This window comes from Chionomys nivalis, chromosome 17 (assembly GCF_950005125.1).
Source record: "Chionomys nivalis chromosome 17, mChiNiv1.1, whole genome shotgun sequence".
Classification (NCBI taxonomy): Eukaryota; Metazoa; Chordata; class Mammalia; order Rodentia; family Cricetidae; genus Chionomys; species Chionomys nivalis.
Window position 1 is genome coordinate 18384444 of NC_080102.1, and position 27102 is coordinate 18411545.

The following is a 27102-nucleotide window of genomic DNA, read 5'->3' on the forward strand; positions in this document are numbered from 1 at the left end:
TTGTCTTCGATTGTGTACCCACTGATGATCATGCTCCGGGACGAATAGCAGCAAACCTATAAACACACCAACAGCCCTGGTTAAACTCTGGGTCACAAAGCCCAACTCTCTGAATAAGGGAAAGGGACTGGTAGGGGCTGGTAACAGTGTGAGAGGGATGAGAGGATAAGTGTCACCGTAATCAAAATGTACTATAGCAACACGAGTATGAAATTATCAACAGAACACATTTAATAAAAGAAAAAAGTTGGTTTAAGCACTGGTTCCCAAAGCCAACTGAGTATCAGAATTACCAGAAACTTTATAAACATGTAGAAAGGAAAAGACACAAGATAACTACTCCCCCCAGGCCCCAATCCCAAATGAGTTTCATGTCAGAAGCCAAGGAGTCCTAAAATATTCACAACGGAATACACCTGCATATAGACATTAACATGTCAGGACAGATCAGAGAGAAAAGTGTGGAAAAAGGGAACCAGGGGACAGGAGCCCTGGGCTTAAACCACACACCCAAGGAAGCACAGGCTGTGCACGCCATCACCCAATCCCAACCCAGAGCCACTTTAGAAAGCAAACTGCCAGCAAACACAGCTGCCCAGGCCAGGCTTCTAAGATACTATCAGGGAGAAATCCAGGAAGATTCATACCTTTGCCCAAGGGTTAACAAGTTTTATTATTTAGTATTGTCACTATTGAAAATGTAAACTGGCAAGGGATCTCACAATTGGCAATGAAGATGCTGGCAACTGAGACACTGCCTATTATTAGTGCCATTCAAAAGGTAGCTCAGAACATCACAAGGCTGGCGGTGTCCCATCATTTCAAATAAATAGGATCTTTCCTTCGTGTTCTATTATTTCTCTATTAAACAGAGAGAGGAGATGCAAGGCTCTGCTTCTTTGTGTTGCACTGGAAGGCCAGGAAACCATACTCAAACTGTTCACCTTTAAGATAAAAAACTAGGCATGTGCCTTCTACTCTGGGCTTCCTACGTAAGGAAGGGTTTATATAGTTCCAGAGTTCCAACACTCACACCCATGGGTGAAAACCTAAAATCTGGAAGCACCCTCCTTCCAGAGGTGGTGGTGTACGCCTAATTCAAGAACTTGGGAGGCCGAGTATCCCAAGTTTACAGACAGTCTGGGCTATATACCAAGACCCACAATACATACATACACACCGCACACACGTGCCTGCTCATTCTCACATACACTCTCAAAGATTTACACACACATTCATTCTCACACTCATACACTCTCACACATATATACATTTACACTCACACACACTCTCTCTCACACAAAGGAAAACTCAGTACTAATTCTTCCAGGAATTCCAACATTCTCTAATATATGAACAACATCATATACAAAAGGCTTGCTGTGTCTTGCTAATCAAAACCTACTGGAAATCACATAAAACTGATCCAGTGAAGACAATAACATAAAGTACATCATACAACACAGCACAGCAGAGGTATGGAAACTTAACATAGACAGCCTTCAAGTTGCACAGTTTAATTTACAATATTTACCAGTAAAAAGGATTAGTTACAAAAAGGAAAGCTGTCTGTACAAAATAAGTTTTTTTTTTCACATTCATAAAGAGAACCCACTGTGATGTCTTACCTTGTGAAGTCAAAACTAAAACAGCTCACTTTGGTACAACTATCCCAGAAGGACTGGTAATCCAGGCAAGATAATAAAATGATCAGCGAAAGAATTTAATGAACATTTTGCCTTGAAGAGAAAAGTTCTACATACTTGCAGACCCTTAGAAAAGACAGTGCTCTCAGGAGCCAGCCTGGTAAGAGAGTGTAGCACAATCTCCTGCTCTCTCACTGGGACAGTCCTTTCCGAGTTCGAGCCTCCACCTTGCACAGGGAGAGCCTATGCAATGCCATAGGGAGAATGTGGAATTTTACAAACACATTTTGTAAAGCCTCAGGACAGCAGGAGAATCTGGGCATTTCGGTTCAGCCTCTCTCCACCCAATTTTTTATCATATAAATTAAATATGGAGAGGTACACAAATTTTCAAACTCCCACTTCCTAATACAACACACATCACAGTTTTAATGAGCAGATAAAGACAAGACATACTGTTAGGGCACATTTCCTGCAAGGAACCAACCAAAGTACTGGAAACGTTTGGACAATATTCAAAGTATAGCGGCCACACCACATTGTTCCCAGCAGTCTGGTTTCAGAATAAAAGCATAAACTAACTATATAAAGCACTGTAGCCTTCAGAAAATTTTATTTAGTGATGAGCCAAGCTCGGCTGGCAAAAGCCCACCTATAAAAAGAGAGTAGGTCTAATTCACAAATGTATACATGCATGACCCAAGATAACAAAGACAAATAATTCTAAAGCTATTGGAACCTCTAGTTATGTGTCACTTACTCAGGTGTGCTATCAGCCTTAAAAACTGATTGACTGATACACACCCAAAGAGCCATACTTCCCTCACCAGTAACCAAAACACCTGACCAAAAAAATTAAGGGACAAAAGCAATGAAAGAAAAATCTAAAGAGTCTGACACTTTCTCCTCTGCTGACTCAATGAACACACATCCACAGTGAGGATGAAACGGAAACAAAGCCCTGAAGCCTGCCTCCAGGGACAAGTCTGGCCAACAGGATCTGGAACCTCCTAACACAGCACTGCACAGCACAACGGCTCTGGGTACACAAAGCCAGCAGAGCGCACCCATGGAAGAAACCCATTCTCTGCGTTAGAAGCGGCTCCACTATGGTTTTGATCACTTGGCTTAGGGGGAGAGAAGTGCCTAGCGACAACTCCTAACCTCATTACTCCCCGGGGCCTCACTGACTCAGTGGTGCTTTTCGTATAAAAACATCTGCAGAGGCAGCAAGTGGCCGCGCTGCTGTCTGGCCGACAGAGTCCCCACCGCTGAGAAAACTCTTCGGCCTCCGCTCCAGTCTTCTCCCTACTGTCACAGTCCCGCCAGCAACAGCTGAGAGCGATGTGTGAACAAGCTCTTTGTGACCAAGCTTTGGCAAAAAGTCAATAAATAAGAATTTGTCAAAGGCAAAACCATTTTGTGGACCACTCCTGTTGCAACTCTGGGGACATGTGTGTGAGAAAGAGGAAGGGGTCCTTTGGCAGGGCGCGGCTAACCAACCCCACTTACCCAGCCCATTATTCAGATGGAAAGGGAAGAAGAGAAGACCAGAAAATGAGTCAGTTTTGAAATCTGCACAGCTGATATTTGTTCTTCATAGCAGTAAAGACTTGAATGAAAATCATGAAACTTGAGGAACACTTGTATTTTCCTTCAGGATTTAAAAATGTCGTCTTGTACTGAAAGACTACATTCAGCGTGGGTCAGGTCCAAGAGCGGCAGCAACAACTTGGCCATTAAGCGTGCCCAGTACTGGGAGGAAACTGTCATCTGCTTAGCATGGCTGGTGGGCAGGCCAAGGGCTGCTCCTCACTGGTCTCCAAGTCGGAAGCCCTGGCCCCAGTTGTGTCTCCCACCTCCGCCATTCTGATCAGCAGCTCTCCTCATGCTGGCAGGGGGCACACCAAACCCTGACACCCCTCCTCTCCTGCTGGGTAGCCAGCGGTACCTGGAGAAGAGAGAGAAAAAAAAAAAGACGAGAACAAGGTTACTCGTAGACCATCTCCAGCCACTTGGAACATCTCCATCTCCTGGGTGTTCCAAAACATTTGTCATGATGGGAGAGGCCAGGAATACGGTCTTATTTGGCTTTCCTTTTTAGCACTTAGTGCAATGCCCTGACCACAGATGGCAACTGTTTTTCACGTTTCTAAACTTTATCAAGCTTTCAGTTAAATTCACGCTCTCCATATTTTTTTCACCGATTATAAAAGTAATTCATGCAGAGCAATATGGAAACAAAAAGATTGCACACACAAGCCCAACAAGCAGAAGAGTCACTGATGGCTTCTTGGTTTGTCAGCAGATGGGTCAGACTGGATCAAAGAACTCAAAATGAACTCACTTCACTTTCAGAGAAAAACCCACAGGCAGCACGCCTGAGGCCTGCACAGCATCTCCACAGCTCTGGGCCACAGGCTTTCTGTCTCGAAGCTATGGTGTATTTCTAGTTTACTCCTCGCCTGCCTTCCAACTGTACCCTTTCCATCTCAGACAGTGTCAACGCCAAGGCCAAAAAAAGATCACATGATCTCTAACTTTACAAATTAATAAACCAGGCATCACAGGACAGCTAACAAAATTTTAACCCATGTCTGTTCTCAGTGACATTTTCAACATTTCTCTTCACTGTCTGCATTAGTAAATTGGCAATGTGTTTGGACCTGTGTTATACAGGGTTCTAAAGTTTAAATGTTTGCTGGAAGCAGGGAGCACAAACTTACAATCTGGTCTGAAACTCTCTGCAGCCAGAATGTCATGATTAGTAGTCACCTCAACACCAACAGCACAGCCTTGTAAGAAAGCAGTCACTGGTCAAGGGCGCCTGTGTGATGTCATGTTTAGAAGTTCATTGGATGGTCACAATTACCCTGTGAAGATATTAACATACACACACACCCCTTTCTTTCTTTTCCTTTTTGGCTCTTCTGGGGGTTGAATCCAAAGCCTCAGGGGTGCTAGGCAAGCACTCTACAACTGGGCTATGCTAACAGCCTTTTTGTTAAAAATAATAATAATAATAATAATAAAATCCCAACAAGGTTCCACTAAGTTGCCCAGGCTGGCCTTGAACTCCAGAACCTCTGCCCTCACCCTCCCAAGTATCTGAGTTTAGAGGCAAGCCACAGTTCTCAGCTAAAAAACTTATTAAATCGACAAGAAAATGGAGGCAGAAAGTGAGTGAAGTTCTTCAGGAATAATGGTCAGTATTCTAGCCCAGGCAGCCTGACCCTAGCTAGTGCCCATACACACTCCTTCATGTGCGCAGAAGCGTCTGCTACAACACTGAGTGCGACTGTTCAGACACTAGCGTGCATCAGTTTGTAACATCTGAAACCTTCACACTCCTCCCCCAAAAAGACAATGACCCTTTTACAGAAAAGTAACTGTTGGAAGAAAACCGTACAGAAGAAAAGATATAGCTGCCTTTTAAAGGGAATGCAGAATATGGATTATTTTAGAGTTTCTACAAGTCAATTCCTCTCTCATGCCCAGTCCGACATGGGGACTCATGCCTATAATCCCAGCTCTTGGGAGGCTAAGGCAGGATGACAAATCCCCAGCCATCAGGACGTCCATATCAAAACTGTCTCTAAAAAACTAAATAACAAAGCCGGGCGATGGTGGCGCATGCCTTTAATCCCAGCACTCGGGAGGCAGAGGCAGGCGGATCTCTGTGAGTTCGAGACCAGCCTGGTCTACAGAGCTAGTTCCAGGACAGGCTCCAAAGCCATAGAGAAACCCTGTCTCGAAAAACCAAAAAAAAAAAAAAAAAAAAAACCTAAATAACAAAACAAAATACAGTTTATCATTAAATTGAAGTGTCATGTCCAGACACCAAACTGTCAGCATCTGTAACATCTTTCCGACACTCCCCCTCTGCAGTACAGAATAAAACAGCACTTGAGAAAGGCAGTAAGGCTGCCTCACTCTACTACACACAAGACAATATAGAAGCCAGCTCCACTGCTTAAGCTAAGAGTGAAATTAAATGCCAGTAATTAGAATAAAAAGACACCCAATTATACATAATCAACAAAAATTTATGGTAATTCCAAAGCAGTTACTGCTTTTGCAAGGAGCTACATTTTGCCATCTGATCTTTATGCAAAAATCTAACAGAAGGGCGTCCACCAACAGAGAAAGCTCAAGAGGAAGGCAGGCTCCAGTGTGTTGCCGATTTTGCCATTAGAATTTTCTACACTTCTGTCCACAATTCAAAAATATCTGTAAGCTGTTAAAGTCAGGAAATGGCCGTTTAAGGTAAAGTAACTGTTGGTGACTCCCCAGGACACAAGCTTTTTAAAGCTGATGCATCTGCCAAACCTACTTGATAACCTAGGTCAGAGACCCAAATCTGCCCCCATTGTGTCCTTTGGTGATTAGAAATAGATTGGTCATATGTTTCTTCAGTCTGACGGCCACCCAGAGGCAAGAAGAGAAACAAATTTCTTCTTATTTTCTTTTAGAAACAAACAAACAAGCCACTGAATTATTCTGAATATTATAGTTCACAATCAAATGTCTTCCACAAACATCCTAGCCTGCACAGAGCTGGGGCAAAGACTACTCGGGTGTTATTGCCCCTCACCTATCCCTTGGAAAAAAGACAAAAGTACAAACATTACAATAATACCTTGATTCAAAGGGGTTCAGTTTTTTAACTCTTAAATGCAAGTGGTTATGTCCTAGCCCTGCACGAAATTAGGTGTGACTGTCAGGCAGACGGTGACAGCCAGATGGGGATTTAACTGGCTCCTCTTTAAGAGCCCTTCGCTTCACTGACACACTCATGTTTGAACATCAACCCACCACTATGCCTTCAACAATGAGCCTTGCTTTATCCAATCCTATGAGACAGGGGCGGCCTCTCAACTCAGACTGTGAACCAAAGGTTGGAGGTTTTAGTAAGTAACTTGACCAGTATCAAAAGTAGTACTAGCCAGGCAGTGGTGGCGCATGCAGAGGCAGGCGGATCTCTGTGAGTTCAAGGCTAGCCTGGTCTACAAGAGCTAGTTCCAGGACAGTTAGAGCTGTTACACAGAAAAACCCTGTCTCGAAAAACAAAAACAAATAAAAAAAAAGTAGTACCAAAGGGGATGGCACCCAACCCCCAGAAGCTATTGCCCTTGGCCTCTTCTACTTAATTCTAAAAGCACACAACTACGAAGGACCTACTTCTAAGGAGTTGCGACCACTACACAATTCTCAAGTCTCTCATCTTAAATTTAAACAATCTACGAATTCTCTAGTCTATAACGTTTAATATATAGAAGTTTAAACCAGGGAGGGTAGTGACATCTATAATTCCAGCACTTGGGAGACTGAGGCAGAACAATGGAGAGTTTAAGACTAGCCTGAGCTACACAGCAGGAACCCCATTTCAGAAACAAAAACAAAAATCACATTCTATAAATGGCAAATAACGGGCTAACTTACTCAGCCAGCATCACAAGTGACACTGATGTTCCAAGAAAAACTGTGGTGCCATCCTTCATGCCTGCCCCCCGCCCAAGGCTGGCACTTTACAGTGGAATCACGTGCCTCAGCCCGCTCAGCATAGCTGATCTATTTTTGCGATGGTTTAGTCAAGTTCGTGATCTTTAGCTAGAAGCTGTCATGAAAGAGACAGAGCTGTGGCACCAATCCCTGGTGTCCTGACCATGAGAAGAACTTCACTAGTTCTCATTTCTCCCTCAGAAAGGGCAGTAGAGTGTCTCCTCGTGAAACTCCAATCAAGATACTTGAAACCACAGGACAGCACCACATTCAGTAAGAGGAGAAAAACTTACAAAAACTGAGGTGTGGACAGAAAATTCCTTCCTCCCAAGTCCATTGGATATCTGAACATCAGGAAGAAATAAAGATGTCCAACGAGGTTTCCAATGAGCTCATTGATCACCCTGCAAAGAGAGTCGAGTCAGTGCAAAGACATCCCGGCAACACAGTGAGCTGCACAAGCTGTAACTAGGAGCATGGGAAAGAGAGGCAGCCTTCACAGAAGCCCATTCCAGCCCCTGGGTCAGTGACAGGTCTACAATGGCCTTTACAGTGTGAGTGACAAATGCATTCTGAGGGAGAGGGAAATCAGGCCTGAAGAACTAATGAGGCCCACAGCTCCTCAAGGCCAGAGGCCCCTCTGAAATCTCCAAGGCCACGCCATCCTCAAAATATGAACTCTGTGCCCGTCTATTTCAAGAGCTGGGGCGGGTGCGAAGCAAGCTAGCTTCTGAATTCTCAAACACACAGTGCGTGTGAAACAGACACACATGGAGACGACCAAGAGAGAGCATGGAGGGAGACAGGTGACAACACATGACCACTCTGGCTCCTGGAGCCATGACACTCAGATGAGACACAAAGAGACCACTTGGGACTTTTTCAGGTTTCCCAAGGCTCACCCAGGGCTCCCTATCCACTGCTCCTATTACACATCATTCTTCACCGTCCCCTTTACAAAGGGGTCTCGCCCAAGCCTCCGCCCTTGAGGGTGGGGGAGCGGAGAGGATTCGCCAATCTCAGAACACGCTTTGATCTAGGCTGTCCTTCCGTTTGCTCCACTCCCTTCTCTGTGAGTGCAGACGAGGAGTAAGGACCACAACAGGCAACACATCCGCTAGATGAAGGACTAGTACTTTCCAACTCGAATAACTTTTGAAAAATATTTGGTAATGGAAGAAATGGAAGCTCTTAAAACATCTCTAGTTTTGTGTTTTGTTTTGTTTTGTTTTTATGAAGAACATCCTCATTATTTTTTTCAAGTCAGGTATTTTTCTCTATGTACCTCTGGTTTTCCTGGAAATCACTATGTGGATCATCAGGCTGGCCTTGAACTCACAGAGCCTGCCTCCCACATGCTGGGTTTAAAGGTGTGTGCTACCACACCAGGCAGAAGAAACTTGAAAACTTATTTGTAATTGTGTGTGCATGCCTATGTGTGTGTATACATAGATATAAGTCTCCAACCAGGCCAGAGATACCAGAAACCACATGGAGTTACAGGCCGTTGTGTGCTGCCTGACAGGGGTGCTGGAAACCAAACGTGGGTCCTCTGCAAGAGCGGCACCTGCTCTTGACCACTGTGCTGTCTCTCCAGCCCAGAACAACTCCATCTAGATGGTCTCTCTCTGAATTTAGACTGGAAACGTGAAAGGTTTTCCACATCTCAGTACTAACTCCAGCAAGAGAGTAAAAATTTCAACCTGCCCGGCAGCAGTTCTATACCATCAACTGTGTACAAAACAACTTCTCTGAGACTCCATTTCTGTGGTAGTATGCCATTTCCCAGGCATTCTGAAAGTGCCTTACAAGTACATAATAGAGTCACCTTATGGATAGGTTCCTAAGAGGAATCATGACAAATATTTCTGTATCTGCTCATTATGGATAGTGAATAAAGAAAGACATATGTATTCAAAAAATATGTCTAGAAATACAATGTATCTGGTGACAAGCTAACAAAATGACAGTCATCCAATGTCAAAGGTGCTTAAATTCCTACTGTGCAACCAATTAGAATCAAACATCTCCCAGGGTCTAACATATCAACACTGAGATTCTTTAAAGTCTTTAAAAGACCAGGAAAGGAAGATATCAATGAATTAAGTTTCCCAAGGATTGGTTAAATAAATCTAACATTACTTACGAGCCTCCAATGATATAGTTGAATCCGAGGATAACCCAAGGTAAGTAGCAAGCCTAGGAAAGAGGACACAAATGTGAACAGCCATGTCTGAAGACACCATGACACTGCAAAACCTAAAAATGGGGAAGGAAATACTAACCAGAGCTTTATGGAAATCACTAGGTCATTAAGAATTTCTCAAATCTAACACTATCCTTATAATACTTACATCTTCCTACCTAAAACTGTGCTCATTTGCACACTTGTAATTGCATGGAAGGAATCCTTTCAAATTCAGTATATACCCTGCTGAGTTAATAGTAACAAAGACATAAGTGTCTTATGGATGATAGTAAAAACACCCCAAACTCTAAGGCTCCAATCAGCATATGGTCATAGATAATTAACCTGAATTTTTATCTAACACTGTGTGTGGATGTCTTGAACTAACACTCTCACAACAAGGTATTAGCTTTCCAGATCTGACATCCGAACCTTAGGACAAACTTAAGACTGAGTGAACTTCAAGGAAACTTCACAAACTAATAAAAAGAGGGTTATCCATAAACAGCTGTAAGACTAAGTGAAGTAAGTACGACAAAATCCCAGACTTAATAAATCTAACCCCAGGCAGATGACTCAAGCAATATTCAGTTCTGTAATGAGTAGGACATTACAGGTAGAAATGGTAAGCTCTGGCAGTATTTGAGGGCGCTATTAAAAGTAAAGTACTTAGCACCTAAAAGGGTGTGCAGGAGTGACAAAAAGGTTAGAAATGGCAGGATTCCTGCATGTTTTCTCTTTTGCAATTTCTCTTGTACTCCCCCCCACCCTCCCACACACAAACACACACACACAAGATCACTGAGGGACATATCCCTGAGGAACCTGAGGTTCAGAGGGACTGGAAGTAATATCAGCAAGGGATGTTGGGATGGCTAGGCACAGGACTGAGGAGGGGGAGGAAGGTGCCTGCCTATGCTATGCTACTCTGCAGTGACCCCTTCTGGAAGTGTCAGAAAGATACACATTTGAGCTTAGGGGGGATTACTACAAAGACAAGAATTGAGTTTTGTTCCACCTAGGTAAAGTACCTTAAATCGTGTTCCAAACCAAAATGATACGATCAGGTCTCTGTTCAGCTGGGCCCAGACATAAAGGACCGACATGATCAGAGGAATCATCAGCAACTGCAAAAAAGGCGACATATGAACCCCTGGTCCAGGAACATGCAACAAGGGTTTGATGTGGCCTGCCTACGACACCCACCCCCTAAAAATCTGCAAACAAAACTAATGATTAGAATTACAAACTAACTGCATCATTTGTCATACAATGAGTTCCATAAAAATCTATAATCAATACAATCATGTTTTTACAGAAAGTCAGAAACATTAGTTCAAGCTGTTATTTGAAAATAAAGTTTTTTCTTAACCATATAAGCTACTTTCAAGGAATACAGAGCCTCATACATGGCCAGGAAATACTGCAAACCCATTACTCTGAATGCATAAGCCAAAAATAAACAGAAAATTCAATGATTTAGATAATGTCTACAAGAGCCTCAAAGGCTTAGCTAACATATTCAAAACAATAGCAGTTATCATTTTATACTTTCAATGTAATCTCAAGTGCTTAAATATATACAAAAACCAATAGTTGAAAGATTTACCTGCATATCCATTGCTAAACCAGTAATCTTGGTTTGTAAAGTTAAAGATCATATGCATAAAGTATTCTACAGATATCAAGGTTGATCTGATTATTTCCCTCCAATAGAATTTCATTACACTGTTTCAAAGGAGAACATATTTCTATCAATTAGATATGGGAACACACAAAAGTTCGGATAACTGTGCATAAGTTTCCCATTAGCCTGTACAGTCAGTAGAGCAGGAGAACAGAAATGAAAACCTCAGTGCAACTTGGTCACTTGGTATCTTTTGGTACCTTGATATTGTTTCAGCGTCTCTCCTTCAAGTACAGGATGGAGATGCCTATGCATTTCAAACAATTATGATCCTGCTCACACTCAGGGATTGACAGCACGAATAAGTCTATGACTTATTTAAGAGGATTCCCTCCATTCTCTTAAAGGAGAGGGCATATCCCATGCCCTATATTTTCCTGGCTCTTGGCCAACTTTAAATGGCAGTTAGGTCCAACTGTTTGCTTATCAACTGTGCCTCACAGAGAGATAGACTATACCCGGAGTAGGGGACTAGATTATTATTTAGGACTCAAAAGATGGACAGCAATGAAATCAGAGAATAATGCTGGCTATAAATCAATTTTCTGGTAAGAACCACAGATTCCGAAAGCTGCCTCGCAGCAAGGACTGTGCTTCAGTCACAAACTGTCATCCCAGAGAACACGCAGAACTGGGCTCAAGGAGACAGCAGTAAAAGTCAGCTGACTATGGAAAAATCCCAGAGGCGATACTAAGAGGAGGCATCCCCAAAACCCAAGATTTATCCTCGCTTTAAAAAAGAATCTGTTATCTTCATTAACTACAGTTTTTAAACAGTATAAAAACTGATTTAAATATTTTATAGAATTCTATTTCCAAATATAGGGTGGTGGTGGAGGAGGAGCGTGTTTCTGGCCCAAAATAGCACTGAAGGATACCACGATGCAAATCCAGTTAAAGAGAAGCATGAACAAATAGTCTGCTGGCCTCCCATCAAAAGCTCCTAGAACAAACACAAAGCAAACATCAGGGTTCAGAGCTGTGGAAGAAAATAGCATCTATGGAGAAAAATAACTTCAAAATGTTATATTGAAACAGTTAAACCACTTCTTTAAAGAAAGGAGAGTTTTTACCAAAGTCTATACCATGGCATAAAACTGAACCACAGGCACCTGACTACAATCAGTTTATGCTCCGCTGACCTGACGTCCAGAAAGCTACACACTGTGGCTGCCACAGGCTAAAACAGACCCAAGGGGGACAGTCAATTCCAGAAATACAGAGCCTTGTCCCAAGCCCAGTGAGGCCCTTTCCCCTTCCTCATGTCCTGCTGGCTTTCCCTCATGGTCCTACCGTAATCTACTGAGCACACTTTTGATACTGGTTAATTCCCGTCTCTCACCTATAAATTAAAGCCTGTCAGGGGCCATGTCCAATCTGGCTACCACTGTCGCTCCTGCAGCATGACTCTGTGGGAGCCCGTTATTACCACAGGGCTATTAGCTGCCGCTGCTCTCACTATCAGGACCAGACAAGACAGATGCACTGCCACTTGTCCAGCCCGGGCTGACGTACCGAGCAGAGTCAGCCTCTATTACAGATCTTACACTCGGGAACAAGGGAGGACAAAGAAAAGGCCAGACCTCTCCACAACTGACTTTCTCCATAAGGTATCTGTGAGGTGCAAGGGTCAAGTGTATGACCCCTTACTTAAAAGTGAGAAAATAAAGTCCATGACCAAAGTCACATGCTCGTCTGAAGCAGTGTGGGGCTAAGGACTAGGTTAGTGCTTTTCTCACCCCACCACTGCAAAGAGTGCTTCATTCCAAGGGAGGAAACCACAACAGTCCAGCTCTTAGTCTAGGGACAGTTCCTAACACCTCAGTCAGGACATTTTGAGAGAAGCAGAAGGAAGAGACAAAAATGACTAGAGAGTCACTTCTCCTCTGCACACTCTGCTAGGATTACAAGACATGGCAGTCAATTCTTCAGCCCCGAAACAAGAACCACAAAGACAGAAGGATGGCTCTTAAGGAAAAAGAAAACATGTAACAGGTTTTGTAGTGTACACCTGTAATTCCAGTACTCAGGAAGCAGAGGATTACAAGGCCTGGGCCAGCCTGGGCTATAGACTATACATAGTAAGGCTCTATTCTCAAACCAGAAGGTGGAAAAGGAGGGAAGGATGAGGAGGGATCAGTCGCCTCTCCTGCTCTCCTTGCTCCTCTCAGCACAGCGTAAGGACACACACGCTAAAGGCTCACTGTAATGAAGGACAGCTGAGATTCCAACAAAACTTCTGAATCTGAACAAGAGCCAAGCTTTTCTGGGGTGGTTCTGGCTCTGTGATTTCTAAGGATTCTTTAGACTGAGATACCTATAATCACATAAACTGTAGTGCTACATTATTTGGCATGCAAGCAACTAGGAATTTACAATTAATGGTCTTAAACTGCATTCTTTCAGTGCAAATCAGAAACCTCTTAAGCCAACACTGCTTCATTCTTTTTCTTTTTTCATTTTTTTAGTTTTTTAAGACAGGGTTTCTCTGTTTAACATCCCTGGATGTCCAGGAACTCAGAGATCCACCTGCCTCTACCTCCTGAGTACCGAGTGCTGGAAGTAAAGGCATCCGCCACCACCGTCCAGCTACAGTATTTTGTTTCTGGGGTTTAGGGGAGCTTTTCTTTCTTTCTCTTTTTTGGGGGGTGGATCTGAGACAAGGTTCCACTGTGTAACAGCCTCGATCTCACAGAGATCCATCTGCCTAAGATCCATCTGCCTCTGCCTCCCAAGTGCTGGGATTAAAGGTGTGTGGCACCACTGCCTGGCTCATTCTTAACAATTTAACCAGGCAAGAAATTATGCAGGTGGCATATTAACTTAAGGCTGTGTGGAGTGTAGAGAAAATGAAAAACAGAAAACCTGGCTTCCATTTCCCGTTGTGTTATCTCAAACAGCTGCGACCTTTGGGAGATCTGACCACTGCTCAGGACAATCTTTGATGGCAAAGATTCCTCTCCACAGTCACGTTCAAAGCAGCATCAGTCATGGAGGCCACAAAATGAACTGAAGTGCCCATCAATAAATGGATGAAGAGAATGCAACATTATCTATATAATTTGACAATAAAGAGGAATAAACTACAACTACACGCTATACAGAAGAACCTTAAAAACATGATACTAAGTAAAAGAAAACAGTCATAAAAGGCCATATATGGTATGGTCCTATCAAAATTAGTACAAGACACTACTAGTACAGGCAAATATAAAGAGCCGGAAGGAAACTGGTAGTTTCCTGTGGCTTATGTGGAGGGAAATGGGCAGCAGTAACAGGTGTAGACACTCGGGGGCAAGGAAATGCTATAAACTGCTATGGTAATGGCTGTACAATTCTACACACAAGCTAACTGAATTGTACACTTTAAACTCAAGTGAGGAAGCTGGATAGGATGTGGATTACCATCCCCCATGTCATGGATGGAAGACGGGATCCAAGGGCTTCCCTGCATGCTAAAACCTACAAATGTTCACAATCCTTGGATAAGATGGTATAGTATTTGCACAGAAACTACAGACTCTGACATATACTGTGAAATAGATCAGATTACTTATGGTCTCTTTTACAATGTAATTCTGTGAAGCAGCTGCTACAGTATGTTGTTTGGGAAATAAAGATGAGAGGAAAACTGTACAGATTCAGTACACCCGTTTTCCAGATATTTTCAATTTTTCAGGCAGCTGACTCAGGACACAGAATCCAGATACAGAGAGCAACTTTTTATCTCAAAAAAATTGTTTCAAAAACGCCTCTCAGCTTGAGCATTTCAAAAATGCTCTGACTGGAAAAAAAGGGAAGCCACTTCTAAGGATAAAAGCAAACAAACGCAGCCAGCAGTCTAACAACTGACAGGTTTCTCGACCTGTTGCGCATATACAGAGTAGTACAGACCAGCTTGCATTGCCTGGTCAGGCTAATAAGGGGGTAAATGGACGTAGGAACACAGCAACAAGAGCAGAGGTGGCCACATAGCTATCCCAGTTCACACCCAGTTTCCGTTATCAAAGGGAATCCTTAAGGTTTGGCGTCAAAAGTACGCTAGGTACTGACAAATGAAAAGGAATTATAGATGATGTGCTGTATGTGTGTGTGAGTGTGTGTACATCAGCGTGCATGTAGGCAGAGGTCAGAGGATATCCTTCCATTATGTGGGCTTCAGGGAATCAGCCTTGGTGGCAAGCACCTTTACCAGCTAAACTACTTACCGGCCTCAGTCCTCTGCTTTTCTGCAAAGAAAGGTCGGGACCCCACGCAATCTCTGTATTAAAACAGTGACTTTTTTTTGAAAAACAGCAATATCAACTTAAGGGAAAGTTGTATTTCACAGCAAATATCCAACCTACTCTGTCCCTGCAGCTGTAAGGCAGGAATAATTTTCAAATACTTGGGTAGAGTCAAGGATGGTTCGTAAGAACAGGCAGTTTTATAAAATCTCCGAAGTCTGCCAACCTTTGCAGATCACTTCCACTCAACAAAATGTATCTGTATTTTGTCAGAGTATCAATTTACTATTTCTTTATGTAAGCAACTTTGAAATAGCGTATAAAGTATTGTAGGAAATAGATAACTCAACAAGACACTTTTAAAACAATGTATTGCTTCTCCATCATACAAGAGATTATATTTGAAAAACTACCACAGTACCTACCAAATACTGACTACATAAAGTCTGTGTGCACATGCAGGTGCCCATGGCGCATGTGCGAATGAAGTCAGAGGTTCATCCCCTTGTTTTCTGAGCAAGGCACTGAAACTGGAGCTTACGGTAAACTGACTCCACTAGGTAGCCAGGGAGCCCCCAGGATCCTTGGGTCTCGGTCTCCCAGCACCAAACTGCAGGTGCACAGTGCCACACCCAGCTATTTACATAGCTAAAAGGATCTGAAATCAAATCCTCAGTCCTGTGCTTTAGCCATCCTCTCCAGCTGCAAGCTGGTGCTTAACTCTGACTTGCATCAAGTAAGCCTTTCACTATCAGTATAAGAGATGCATATACTCTTGCCCGGTTTTACTGTAGCAGGACAATGACTGGAATTGAGAACACAGCCCAGGCATTCAGGAGACAAAGACAGGCAAAGTTCTGATCTGCTGTTATTTCCTTCTATAACACTGCTACTTCACAACTCATTCTGTGAATAAAAACTCAAGCAGGCTGGGTGTGGTAGCACACACCTTTAATCCAGGACTCAGGAGTCAGAGGCAGGTGAATCTCTGAGTTGGAGGCCATCTGGGTCTAGCCAGGAATAGATAGTAAGACCCCATTTCCAAAGAAAAAAGAACAAACACAAAAAAACACAAAACTCAGTCTAAGAGCCTCCTACAGTCATGACCTAGTGTGCAGGTAAGAACCATCATTAACCATTCCTTCATATAATGCTAATGGCCCTCCAAATCCAAGTAAATGTACGAATTAGTAAGTTAGGATGAAACAATACTTAAAACAATTATGAAAAGATAACTTACCTGCTTCAAGTCGTGTAGAATACTGATATAAGAAATATAAATTGACCAAATAAAGAAATCCAGTTCCTGGACCCACGGGGAAATAAAAGGTGGCAGTGAATGGCCTCCATATCTGGACAGATCAAAACAAACAGCTGTCAGTTTCTCTGAGCTGAATGGAACTTTTTTTTTCCTTTTAACTAAACAAAATCAAACTATCTTTCTATGAGAGATAAAGTTACATCATCAACACAATTTGAGAAAACAAAGTTTGTGCCAACTTATATAACATCAATTCACAGATCAATTAGATGAAAGGACATCAAAGATTATCAAAAAACATTTTTAAACAAGTCAACAAAATCAATACTGTGCAAATGCATGGCTAGTCTTGCCTGCAATCAGGCTTCCAGATAATCCTAAGGTAAGGTATCACACTCAAATGCTAGAGGTTAGCAGGAACCAAACCAAGGTGCTCAATAGGCAATATGGGTTCAAAAGTAAACACACACACACACACACACACACACACACACACACATCAACGTGAAAGGGTAAGTCCTGACTACACAAACACACACACAGGAATCAACATGAAGGGGGAAGCCCTGACTCCAATCTCCAAATGTTATTTCCATCAACAACTGACGGTTTCCTTCTGGAGGCAGTACTGTGCACTGAGCCCAGGGCCTCACACATGCTCCGTTAAGTGCTCCGTCACCGAGATACATCTCAGCCCCCTTTCACATCTGATTTTGAGAGACTCACTACATTGCATAGGCTGGCTCTGAATGTATTCTACAGCAGAGACAGTTCTTGAACTTTCAATCCTCCTGCCTCAGCATCAAGAGCTGCTGGATTATAAGAGTTGCCTGCAACACAAGGCCCTGCTTTTGTTTTTGGTTTATTGAGACAGTGTCTCTGTGTAGCCTTGGCTGTCCTGAAATTCATTATGTAGTCCAAGCTGCCCTCAAACTCAAGAGAGCTGCCTGGCTCTGCTTCCCAAGTGCTGTAATCAAAGGCATGCACCACCATACCTGGCCTCAGCTTTGTTTTTGAAACAGGATCTCAAAGTCCAGGCTATGCCAGAATGTTCAATCTGCCCATCTCAGGCTCCTGAGTGCTAAGATTCCAAAAGCAGGCCACCATGCACGGCCCATTTCCTCGTGTGTTCTATCATATCATATTCCTCCTTCTTCACCATACTTTAAATTGCAGTTTTCTATCTTCATTGCCTTGACAAAATATTTCTATTGGCTTCAGAGTATTTCTGTATGTGGATATCCAAACTTCGTTTAAACTGTTATGATGCCATGATGAATATTTTTATATATTCTCTACAAACACGCACACACACACATGCGCACACACACATACACAGAGAGAGGGAGAGAGAGAAAGTAAATGCCTGTGAATCAATCTGTTAGATCAACAGACATATGCACTTATTTTGGTAGATATTGCCAAATGTCTACAGAAATGCTTAATTAATTTATACCTCCTCCTAAAATGTAGATGAGTGCCATCTTTCCACACTTCACCACGGAGAGTATTTTACAATCACTAACCTGAAAACCAATTTTTATTTGCTTTGAGAAAGCTAAGCATCTCTCTATATTTTCTAACAATATTTTCTATCTTTTCTATATTGTAAAAATATCCACTTCCAATAGACTGCCATTTCTTTATATATTAAAGGACTTTCTTGTTGCTCGTTGTTTTCTGTTCTGCCTTTAGGCTCGTGCTTTTACAGCACTTTTGGTTATTTTCTTCGGCAACAGCTATTGCTATAGTCTCTTCATTTTTAAATACACTGACTTTTATAGGACTTTTACCATATGTTCAACATAAAGTTTAAGACACAGGCAGAGGTACCCATCACTACCAAGCTTACAAAGTTTTTCAAAGATGTTTTTCCAAGGATAAAAATATGTTCAATTTTACTGCAACACCTTCACAATTCACAGATGAGGAAAAGATCCAGCTTATTTTTCTAGATGATCATTTAGCTTTCTGGTCTCATTAAAGTAACTATACTTTCTCCAATTATGTGAAAGACTAGTTCATCTTAAAACCTACTTTAGACTAGATCATTTGGAATGAATGCCTTTACTAAGTTATTTTCTTTTCTGATTTAATATTTCCAGATCTAAGGAAATATAACCTCCTTGCCCCTTTTCCTTCCCAAGTTCTCTTACTGGCTAGTCTCAGTACTCTCCTAAAGTAAATCAGATCCAACATCTTTATTTTTTTATCAATGTGACGCTGACACACTCTTGCCAAACTTTCACAGTTTTCTACACAACTTTCTCTTCTTTCTTTTTATAATCAACCACAAAATAAGTAACACGTGAAAACTGAACCTCTTGGCCTTCCCAAGCACACAGCCTATGTGCACATAAAAGTTTGTATCTTCTTTCACCTTACCATTCACCAGCTCACATCTCCAAAACAGTATTAAACAGCAAGAATAAAGTGACAGCCTCCTAGACTCTGGTAAAACAGCATGATGCTGACCTTTGGCTTAAAAGCTATGTGTCTTAAGGCACACTATCATGTGCCAAGCACGAAAAGCATGGCTGGATCAATCATGGGAAGACTGTCAAAATGAGCAAGAGTTGGCACAAGGAAGGGAAAATACACTCTTGGCACAAAGCCCTCAAGAGCACAGTAAATAGGAGAGGGTTGTTAACGATTCAGGGCTTCTAGAATGGAAGATCAGAGTCACAGACCCTGCAAGAACAGAGCTGCCAACTCCATTCTCCATGGACAGAAATGGAACCCCCAGAGCTTAACGATCTGTATGGAGTAAACGTGACCTTCCAAGACCCTGTATTAAAGCAGAGAAGCAATAGGTTCAATCATCTCCATTCATAGCTTGACTATCTTGTGCAAATGGCACTGGAGAAGGCATAGGCCCTGAACATAATTTGCTGTAACATTAATATTTCTTAGCCTCAATTTCAAAGTAAAGGGGAGAATCACATACAGTCCTCAATTGGTTAATGACTTTGTTATTTTGTTTTGTTTAGGAAGTCCTAGTAATGGAACCCAGAACCTGAATATGCTCGGTAAATCTACTAAGCTGTATACATCCACAGACTTTGATTAATAACGTTTTAAAAATGAATGAATGAGTATGCTACTTGGTTAATTTACACACAATGATTCAGAAGGTCTTATACATGAGGAAACCGCATGATAAAGGTTACACAAGAGCTAGTAACTAGTAGAGACAGAATTCTGTCCTAACATGACTCTAGAATTTGTAAGAGACACAGGTATTACAGCTACAATTAATAAACATTTCCAATACTGCTATCCTTGTATGACCCAGAAACAAACTAAGAGCAAACCTAACCACCCCCACCCCTGCTTGCAAAATGCACTGCAAACAGGGCAAGAAGCAAGTTCCTAGCCTTGGAATCTTATATGGCTAGACGTTTGAGCTGGCTTTCTTTGTGTACACAGTGACACTGGTCCTGGATCACCTGCCCTCGTCCTTTATCTTAAGGGGCTTGAAAGGCTGGCCTCAAGAAAGGGATGAAATTGTGCGCTGTTAAAGCGTATATGGAGGTGTGCTACTATTACAGCCTTCCAGAAAACACCCACTGACATGGTTTGTAAAACTCGCATCTCACCTACTCCCATACTCCTTTAAATTGCTCAACGCCTGATTTTAGCAGAGAAACCTCTGGTTTTTCCCTGACTACATTTTCTCTAATGCTGATGACACAACACTATTTTTAGCCACTGTGCGCACCTGTTCTTTAGAAATCAGTGTCTGTCAAAATACCTCGCTTCTCTTGCCGTTCATTAAGCCTACCCTTGAGTTACACTTGCTTTCATTCATCGGAAAGACTTATTATTTTTGTATTACTTTAAAATTATCATTTGAAATCACTAAGCACTGGCTCTTTTCAGAAGGATACAGAGTTTATTTCTGAAATCCCCAACAGCCCCCTTCCTTCCTCTGTCTGACATGTAAATAGGAAAGGAAGCAGGCTTTATTTGCAGGGCATGAGTAGACAGGTACACCTTCAACTCTGGAAAGCTGAGGGAGCAGCCTGGCCCAGCACAGAAAGCACAGGACTAGCAGACAGAACTCTGAGTCTCATTCCCCTGAGAGGACTTGGTGGAGAGAATCCTTCACCACATAGCAGCCCAGGGCCAGACCTTTAATATACAGTGGGGTTTTCTTGGCGCTGGTAGGGATGAGGTTCTTTAGGGAAGGGTTCTGCTTTCCTTTTTTTTTTTTTTTTTTTTTGGATTTTTCGAGACAGGGTTTCTCCGCAGCTTTTGGTTCCTGTTCTAGAACTAGCTCTTGTAGACCAGGCTGGCCTCGAACTCACAGAGATCTGCCTGCCTCTGCCTCCCGAGTGCTGGGATTAAAGGCGTGCGCCACTACCGCCCGGCTCCTTCCCTTTTTTTTTTTTTTTTGAGACACTGGCAATCCTGACTGGCCCTGCTACTCACATTGCAGGATACACTGCTAATACTCCTGCCTCAACTTACCAGGTATTCAAATTACAGGTCTGTGTCACCATGCCCAGCTACAAATTGTGTGTGTGTGTGTTCTTCAAGAGAAAAGCTAGGCCCTAGTTAGATTTAGGTAATCTGAGGAATCAGAGTTCCTCAGATAGGGATGACATTCCTACATGTTCAATGCCAAAAACCCTCAAAAAGACCTATTATTCTTTAGTTACTCTTCCAACAGTGTTAGAGGCTGTGTCCTTCATTTAACTAAAACTTCTCTAGGACCTGCTGATGAAATCACTGCAAATGCCATCCAGAATTGAAATAATAAAGTGAGAAAAAGATTTGTCTGAAACAAAAAGGGTTATTTTGAAGTTAAGAATGTCAACAAGACAAGTAAAAAGCCAAGCACAGTGATAAGGAAATGGGTAAGCACCTGAGGCTTGCAGGCCAACCAGCTAGGCTAGGCTAATCAGTGAACCCAAATCCCAGTGGGAGAGCCGGGCAGTGGCAACAAACTGCCAGCACTGAGGCGGGGGGCAGAGACGGGGAAATGGATCTCTGTGAGTTTGAGGTCAACCTGGTCTACAGAGAGAGTTCCAGGACAGGCTCCAAAGCTACAGAGAAACCCTGTATCGAGAGAGAGAGAGAGAGAGAGAGAGAGAGAGAGAGAGAGAGAGAGAGAGAGAGAGAGAGAGAGAGAGGAAGAGAGAGAGAGAGGAGAGAGGAGAGAGGAGAGAGGAGAGAGGAGAGAAAAAAGAGAAAAATCAAATGACACCCAAGGTTAATCTCTGGCCTTCACACACTTGTATACTTGAGCATGCACACACATGCAACACACACTACATGGGCCTCCCAAGCAAGATGATTGTGTTGAATGATGGTGCTACTGCCATGTTAGCCTACAGTTCGAGTTTACTCTCTTTCCAGCTACTTATAAAGCATACCCCAAATATTCTTAAGTCAACCTCCATCCCTGGGTTAAATGTGACACACAAGCAAAGCACCAGTCTGCAGCACAGATGGAGCTCATGCCATTTCTGATCCTGGGAAACGAGAAGCTCAGAGCTCACAAGAGTCTTCCCATTCTAAGTTAGGGGCCTTTTGTTGTTGATGATTAGTTCTGTTTCTTTTCTGAGGTAGACGATCCTCGAAGCTACTATATAGCCAAAGATGGCGGTGAATTTGTGATCCTCCTGCCTCCACCTTCGAATGTGGGAATTACATCACGGGCCACCATGCCTACGCTGGTGTTTATGTGGTATCAAGGATCAAACCCAGGGCTTTGTGAAAGCTAGGCAAGCACCACACCAACTGAGCCACATCTCCAGCCCGCAGGGCCCTTTCTGATTCTTACCGTGCAGTTTATTTTCACTTTCTTGGGCTAGGGTCTTACTCTGTAGCAAAGCTAGCCTGAAATCTGCTGTACAGCCCAGCCTGGCCTCTGCTTCCCCAGTGCTAGAATTACAAGAGGGCACCACCATGCCCAGTAAGTTGGGATTCTTTTAAATAACAATAATAATAAATTCATGGATTATATTTCTAATTTAATTTAAAATTAATACTAAAATACCTTATTACTACTAATAAATACAAATGGTCAACTATTTCAGTAGTTTGCTTATTAAGACTGCTTACTGGTTATTATAAAATTTTTGTGTTACATTTGAGAGGCATGAAACAGCTAATTTATTTCCTTGATTTGAAGGCACTTTTATTTATGTTTTTGAAATTAGGGCTTACTTTACAATTAATATATTCATTTAATGTAATTTCTACTCTTCTCCCCCCCTCAACAAAAGCATTAAACAAATGGAGAGCCCTGTAGTCACTAGAGTTCTATAACTCTTGTGAGTGAGTCAGCATGTCATTATATTATCTCTGCTTTTAGGTAAATATAGTGTAGGTCCAGATATAACTTGGTCCATGGCACACAACTTGTAAGCGTCTGAGTTGGGACCTTGATGTCAAGACCCAACAATTTGAAATACTTGAAAGCCTGCAATCTTTCTATCCTAAATAACTGAACTACCCAATGCCTTATGGTCTTCCAGATCTAGGAAAAAAGGAAGAATCATTTTCTATAATTAATTTGGGAGAAATCACTTTTCAAAATGTTCTGCTAAATACTTGGGGGTGAGGGGCTAGCAAGGAGTTTAACAACGTAGACTATTCTTAACCAACTGAGATAGAAACCAGCTTTAGTGTTCATAAAGGAGCCAGCACTTATCTCAAGACAGTTGGGGAAGCTGAGATAACATACATACAGAAAAGCACAATACTAATCAAAGCAAATGGTGCTATATGGTTTTTAAAAAATGAAACATAGTGCAGGCTCCACAGGGGCATATAATCTCAGCAAACACTAAAGTATGAAGAAACTGCCACCTCTTTTGTTAATCAGGAGCAAACATGAAGACACTCCATCCCTGGGAAGTACTTGATAGGCAGAAACTGTGGACAGCCCAGCAGTGAGGCTTAGCACACTTGCTGTGTTTTGTTACCCAAACTAGAGAAATAGCACTTTAGACTTTATAGTTTGAAAGCACCACACTACACAAAATTAGTCTACAGGGGAGAAAGAAAATACCTTCAGTTACTTCAAATTGTGAATGTACAATTCTAAATCAATTATCCCACAATTTCTCTAAGCTGCCACAGATGGAGTGCCCAGGGAGAGGCGTCTGCTGCAGAAACTGGGAAAGCACACCTTCTGTGCTTTTCCTTCTTGCGTTGTTTCTGCATCTGAGGGGCTGATGAGGTGTGAAACAAACGATGTCTCTAGTTGGTTCGGCTCCCTGCTTCTAATATTGCTCTCTCTGTAGCCTATTAGAAAGGCTTTTGATGGTGATTATTCTGCCAATCTGGCTATAAATGAGCGACATTTCACAAGACAGCTCAAAGAGTCTGTTTCGACCACGTCTCATAAAATGATTTACAGCCAACGCTCCTCATGCACACATATTACCCAATATGCCACCAGGTACAAGGTGCACAACAGTACTCCGCCAAAACATATTAATTAAAGCAAGTGACTGAACCAATATGCAGTTCAGGCTGTGCTCTAGAACCATGTTCTTTCAATCAACACTGCAGGTTGTCTCTACTCGGATGCCTGGAGAGCACCTCTAGATTTAATACTGACCAAAGCACAACCACAGTCCACACTGCCAACCAAACCCAAGCCCCTCAGAGCATAGCATTCAACGCCCATAAAGACCTGTGCCAGTCACTCCTTGAGCCTGCTCTCCTTCTCCTCCTCACCTTCTGTATCCACACTAACTGCCAAATCTATATCCACAGCCACCTGGGTACCAACCACCATGTTCCTTGCTCTGATTTGAGAGCACCAGGGACGCCTTGCTCGGGGTTGTGTTCAAATCCTCCCAGGCGTCACTGGTGCTCTCAAATCAAAGTTCAAAGGTAGAGAGTATTTGCCTGACATGGGCAATGCCCTAGGACCCTAAGTTTGATCCTTAGCACTGGAAAAAAATTAAAATTTAAGTCTCTTACTATGAACTACCAAGCCCTCTGTGATCCAGCCCTCACCTACAGAACCATCTTTGCTCTACAGGACACACCCCTGGTTAACTCCCTGTCTTCATCTCCCAGGCTTCCCCACTGCCATTGGCTCTCTACTCCATACCCAGTCCTCTTTCTGTTCCCAGATCATTATTCCTCCTCTCAGGAAGGTGAGGTCCAAAGCCAGACCAAATCAAAGATATTCTTCAGTATCCTTAGACCTTTCAGAAACACCAATGTCTTAAATCATTTTCCTTAATAATGTGCCTCCCTCTGTTTTTGCCATAGGATCAGGAACCTCTGTCTAGTTCACTATTGTAGTCAAGTGCCCAGAACATCACAAGCACCCAATTATTCCTATGAACTCAAGCAATATATAAGCAGCTGCTATGTGCCCAGCACTAGTCTAGGTGACACAGGCAATAGTAAAGGTCCTACAAAATCTTGTTCTCTGATGGGAAGTGGACTAACAAATCCCAACAGATGGCATGTGGCAGGACAAAGTGAAGGTGAGGGAAACAGAGGAATGGAGAGCAATCGGAGGCCTTAAAAGGAAAACGCATTTGGGCAGAGGCATGAAGGACACACAGAGGTAAAAGAGCGGGCCATGATTATCTTCCTCAGTAGAGAAATAACATGCGCAAAAGCCCTGGGGTCGACTTAGGACAACAGCAAGCAGGAGGTACTGGGGGATTCTAGGGAGAAGGACAAGACGTGATTTATGTTTTCGGAGTATCACTCTAGCCTGCCCACTGAGAACGAAAAGAGTCAAGCTGGCATTGAGACAGCTTGCCATGGTGAGGAGAAAGCCCTGGGCACTGGATATAAATCTGAGGTGGAGTCAAATGGATGGACCTTCTTCATAGATTCTGGGCTGGGAAAAAGAAGTCAAGGGACTGTACAAGGTATGTATCTCAATAATAGAGCACGTGTCTATGTTATGCCCTGGGTTTGACTCCCCTGCACTGGAAAAGAAAGAAAAAGCAAAAAAGAACTCAGGGATGTCTCTATGACTGTTAGCTTCAACTCCTCTAGCAAAGCAGTTGCTGTTTACTTCTAGGGCAAAGACAAAAAGGAGATTTGATTAGATGTCGACTGGTCACCAAGTGGTGATTTCCACCACTCCACTGGAGATACCTGTGTACCGGACAGTCTCCCATTCAAGTAGTTATGCCCATGGCTGGTAAAGAGCTGCCTCCCACGGTTAGGGAGCGACTACAGAGGGATCCTATCATGGATTCCTGAGGCCTATCGCAACATCTAGGTCAGGAAAACAAGAAATCAGCAAAGGAGACTAGAGAATAACACCCAGAGGAGAGGAGAAACTGAAAGCCAAGGAACTTGTACCGAGATTCATATCTAATCTTGGAATCTTGAGTTCCCCCTGATAAAAATTTTATAGCACAGAAACGATAAAAAATAGCCTCTAGGAAATTAATATTCCTTGGCCTGGAATAATAATCTTGAGTGTTTTCCTGGATGCTTAAGGAAATTGACATCTCCCGTTTCCTGAGTAGTTTATTCATTCACTGATACATTTAACTACTCTATGTCAGGTGCTGGGTTGGGGCCCGCAGGAAATACACAGAAATTCACACTTCTTAAAAATCTCCGACCTTAAACCACACCTCTAAGTCGGGGAGAGAAACTGTAAACATGCGAGCCATCCATTTAGAAGGCTGTCAAGTAGACGCCACTGATTAAGAGGCACCATCACGGTGGGGATTGAGGGAGGGCAGAAGACGTTAATGCAGGTGGGCCCAATCTGCCATGAGAATGGTAACTATTCCTAACTTACCTTCTCGCTAGTTCCTTCAGAGTGCGGAAGGCGGGAAGCCCAATCTTCCCAGACAAGTACAGTGAGTCACTTCCCAGCACACCCATCTGCGACTCTAGGTTATCCCCGTCTTGGCTCCAGACCCCAGGACCTCCCCAGACCCAAAGGACCCCACCTTTTAAACCCCTGGAGCCGGAGGCACTACAGATCCCACCAGCCCCAGCGCGCCCCGCAGCCCGCCGAACCAGTCCTGCCGCCGCGGGGACACCTGGGGGCTGTAGTCGCCACTGCCCGACGCCAGCTACTACCTGGAAGCGATAGAGGAAGGCTTCGGGCCAGAGGAAGAAGTAGGCCGGGCTGATAATACCGAGCTTGCCGATCAAAGGGACCGCGACGGTGGCAGCAAACCAGTAGCGTGTGATGGCCGGGATGCTCCTGAACCAGTCCCCGATGTCCGACATGGTCACCCGTCAGGTGGCCGGCTGCGCAGCGCCGCGCGTCCTCCCGTGCCCACCCCGCGCTCCTCGACCGGCTCGGCCAGGGAAAGTAGGAGCGCAGCCGCCGTGCAGGAGGCGGAGACCGACGGACGTGGCGCCACCGAATTCGGACGAGCCAGGCAGAGCTCACAAGAGAAACTTCCTCTTCCGGTGGCCGCGGACCACGTGACCAAAGATGCCCTCGCGGATTAAAGAGCCAGCGTCGTTTTTTTTTTTTTTTTTTTTTTTTTTTTTTTTTTTTTAGAGGAGAACCGGGAGAACCGAGGCTCGGCGTCCTGGGGTGGGGCCAGGCGACAGGCGGGGCGAACACGACGTGTCTTGTGGGAAACAGTGGTTGCCCAGAGCAACGGCAAGACTTTCAA

General features: G+C 43.3%; 1 protein-coding gene across 1 annotated transcript; it reads right to left on the reverse strand.

Moving 5' to 3' along the window:
- Positions 1-252: 252 nt before the first annotated feature.
- Positions 253-26887, reverse strand: Derl1 (derlin 1). Its single transcript, XM_057792117.1, has 8 exons — positions 26552-26887; positions 16490-16601; positions 11902-11966; positions 10946-10972; positions 10368-10463; positions 9295-9347; positions 7442-7552; positions 253-3597 (listed from the first exon to the last, which is right to left on the reverse strand). Exons 1-8 carry the CDS (start codon positions 26702-26704, stop codon positions 3459-3461), a joined length of 756 nt encoding a protein of 251 aa, XP_057648100.1. The 5' UTR covers positions 26705-26887; the 3' UTR covers positions 253-3458.
- Between the last annotated feature and the right edge of the window lie 215 nt (positions 26888-27102).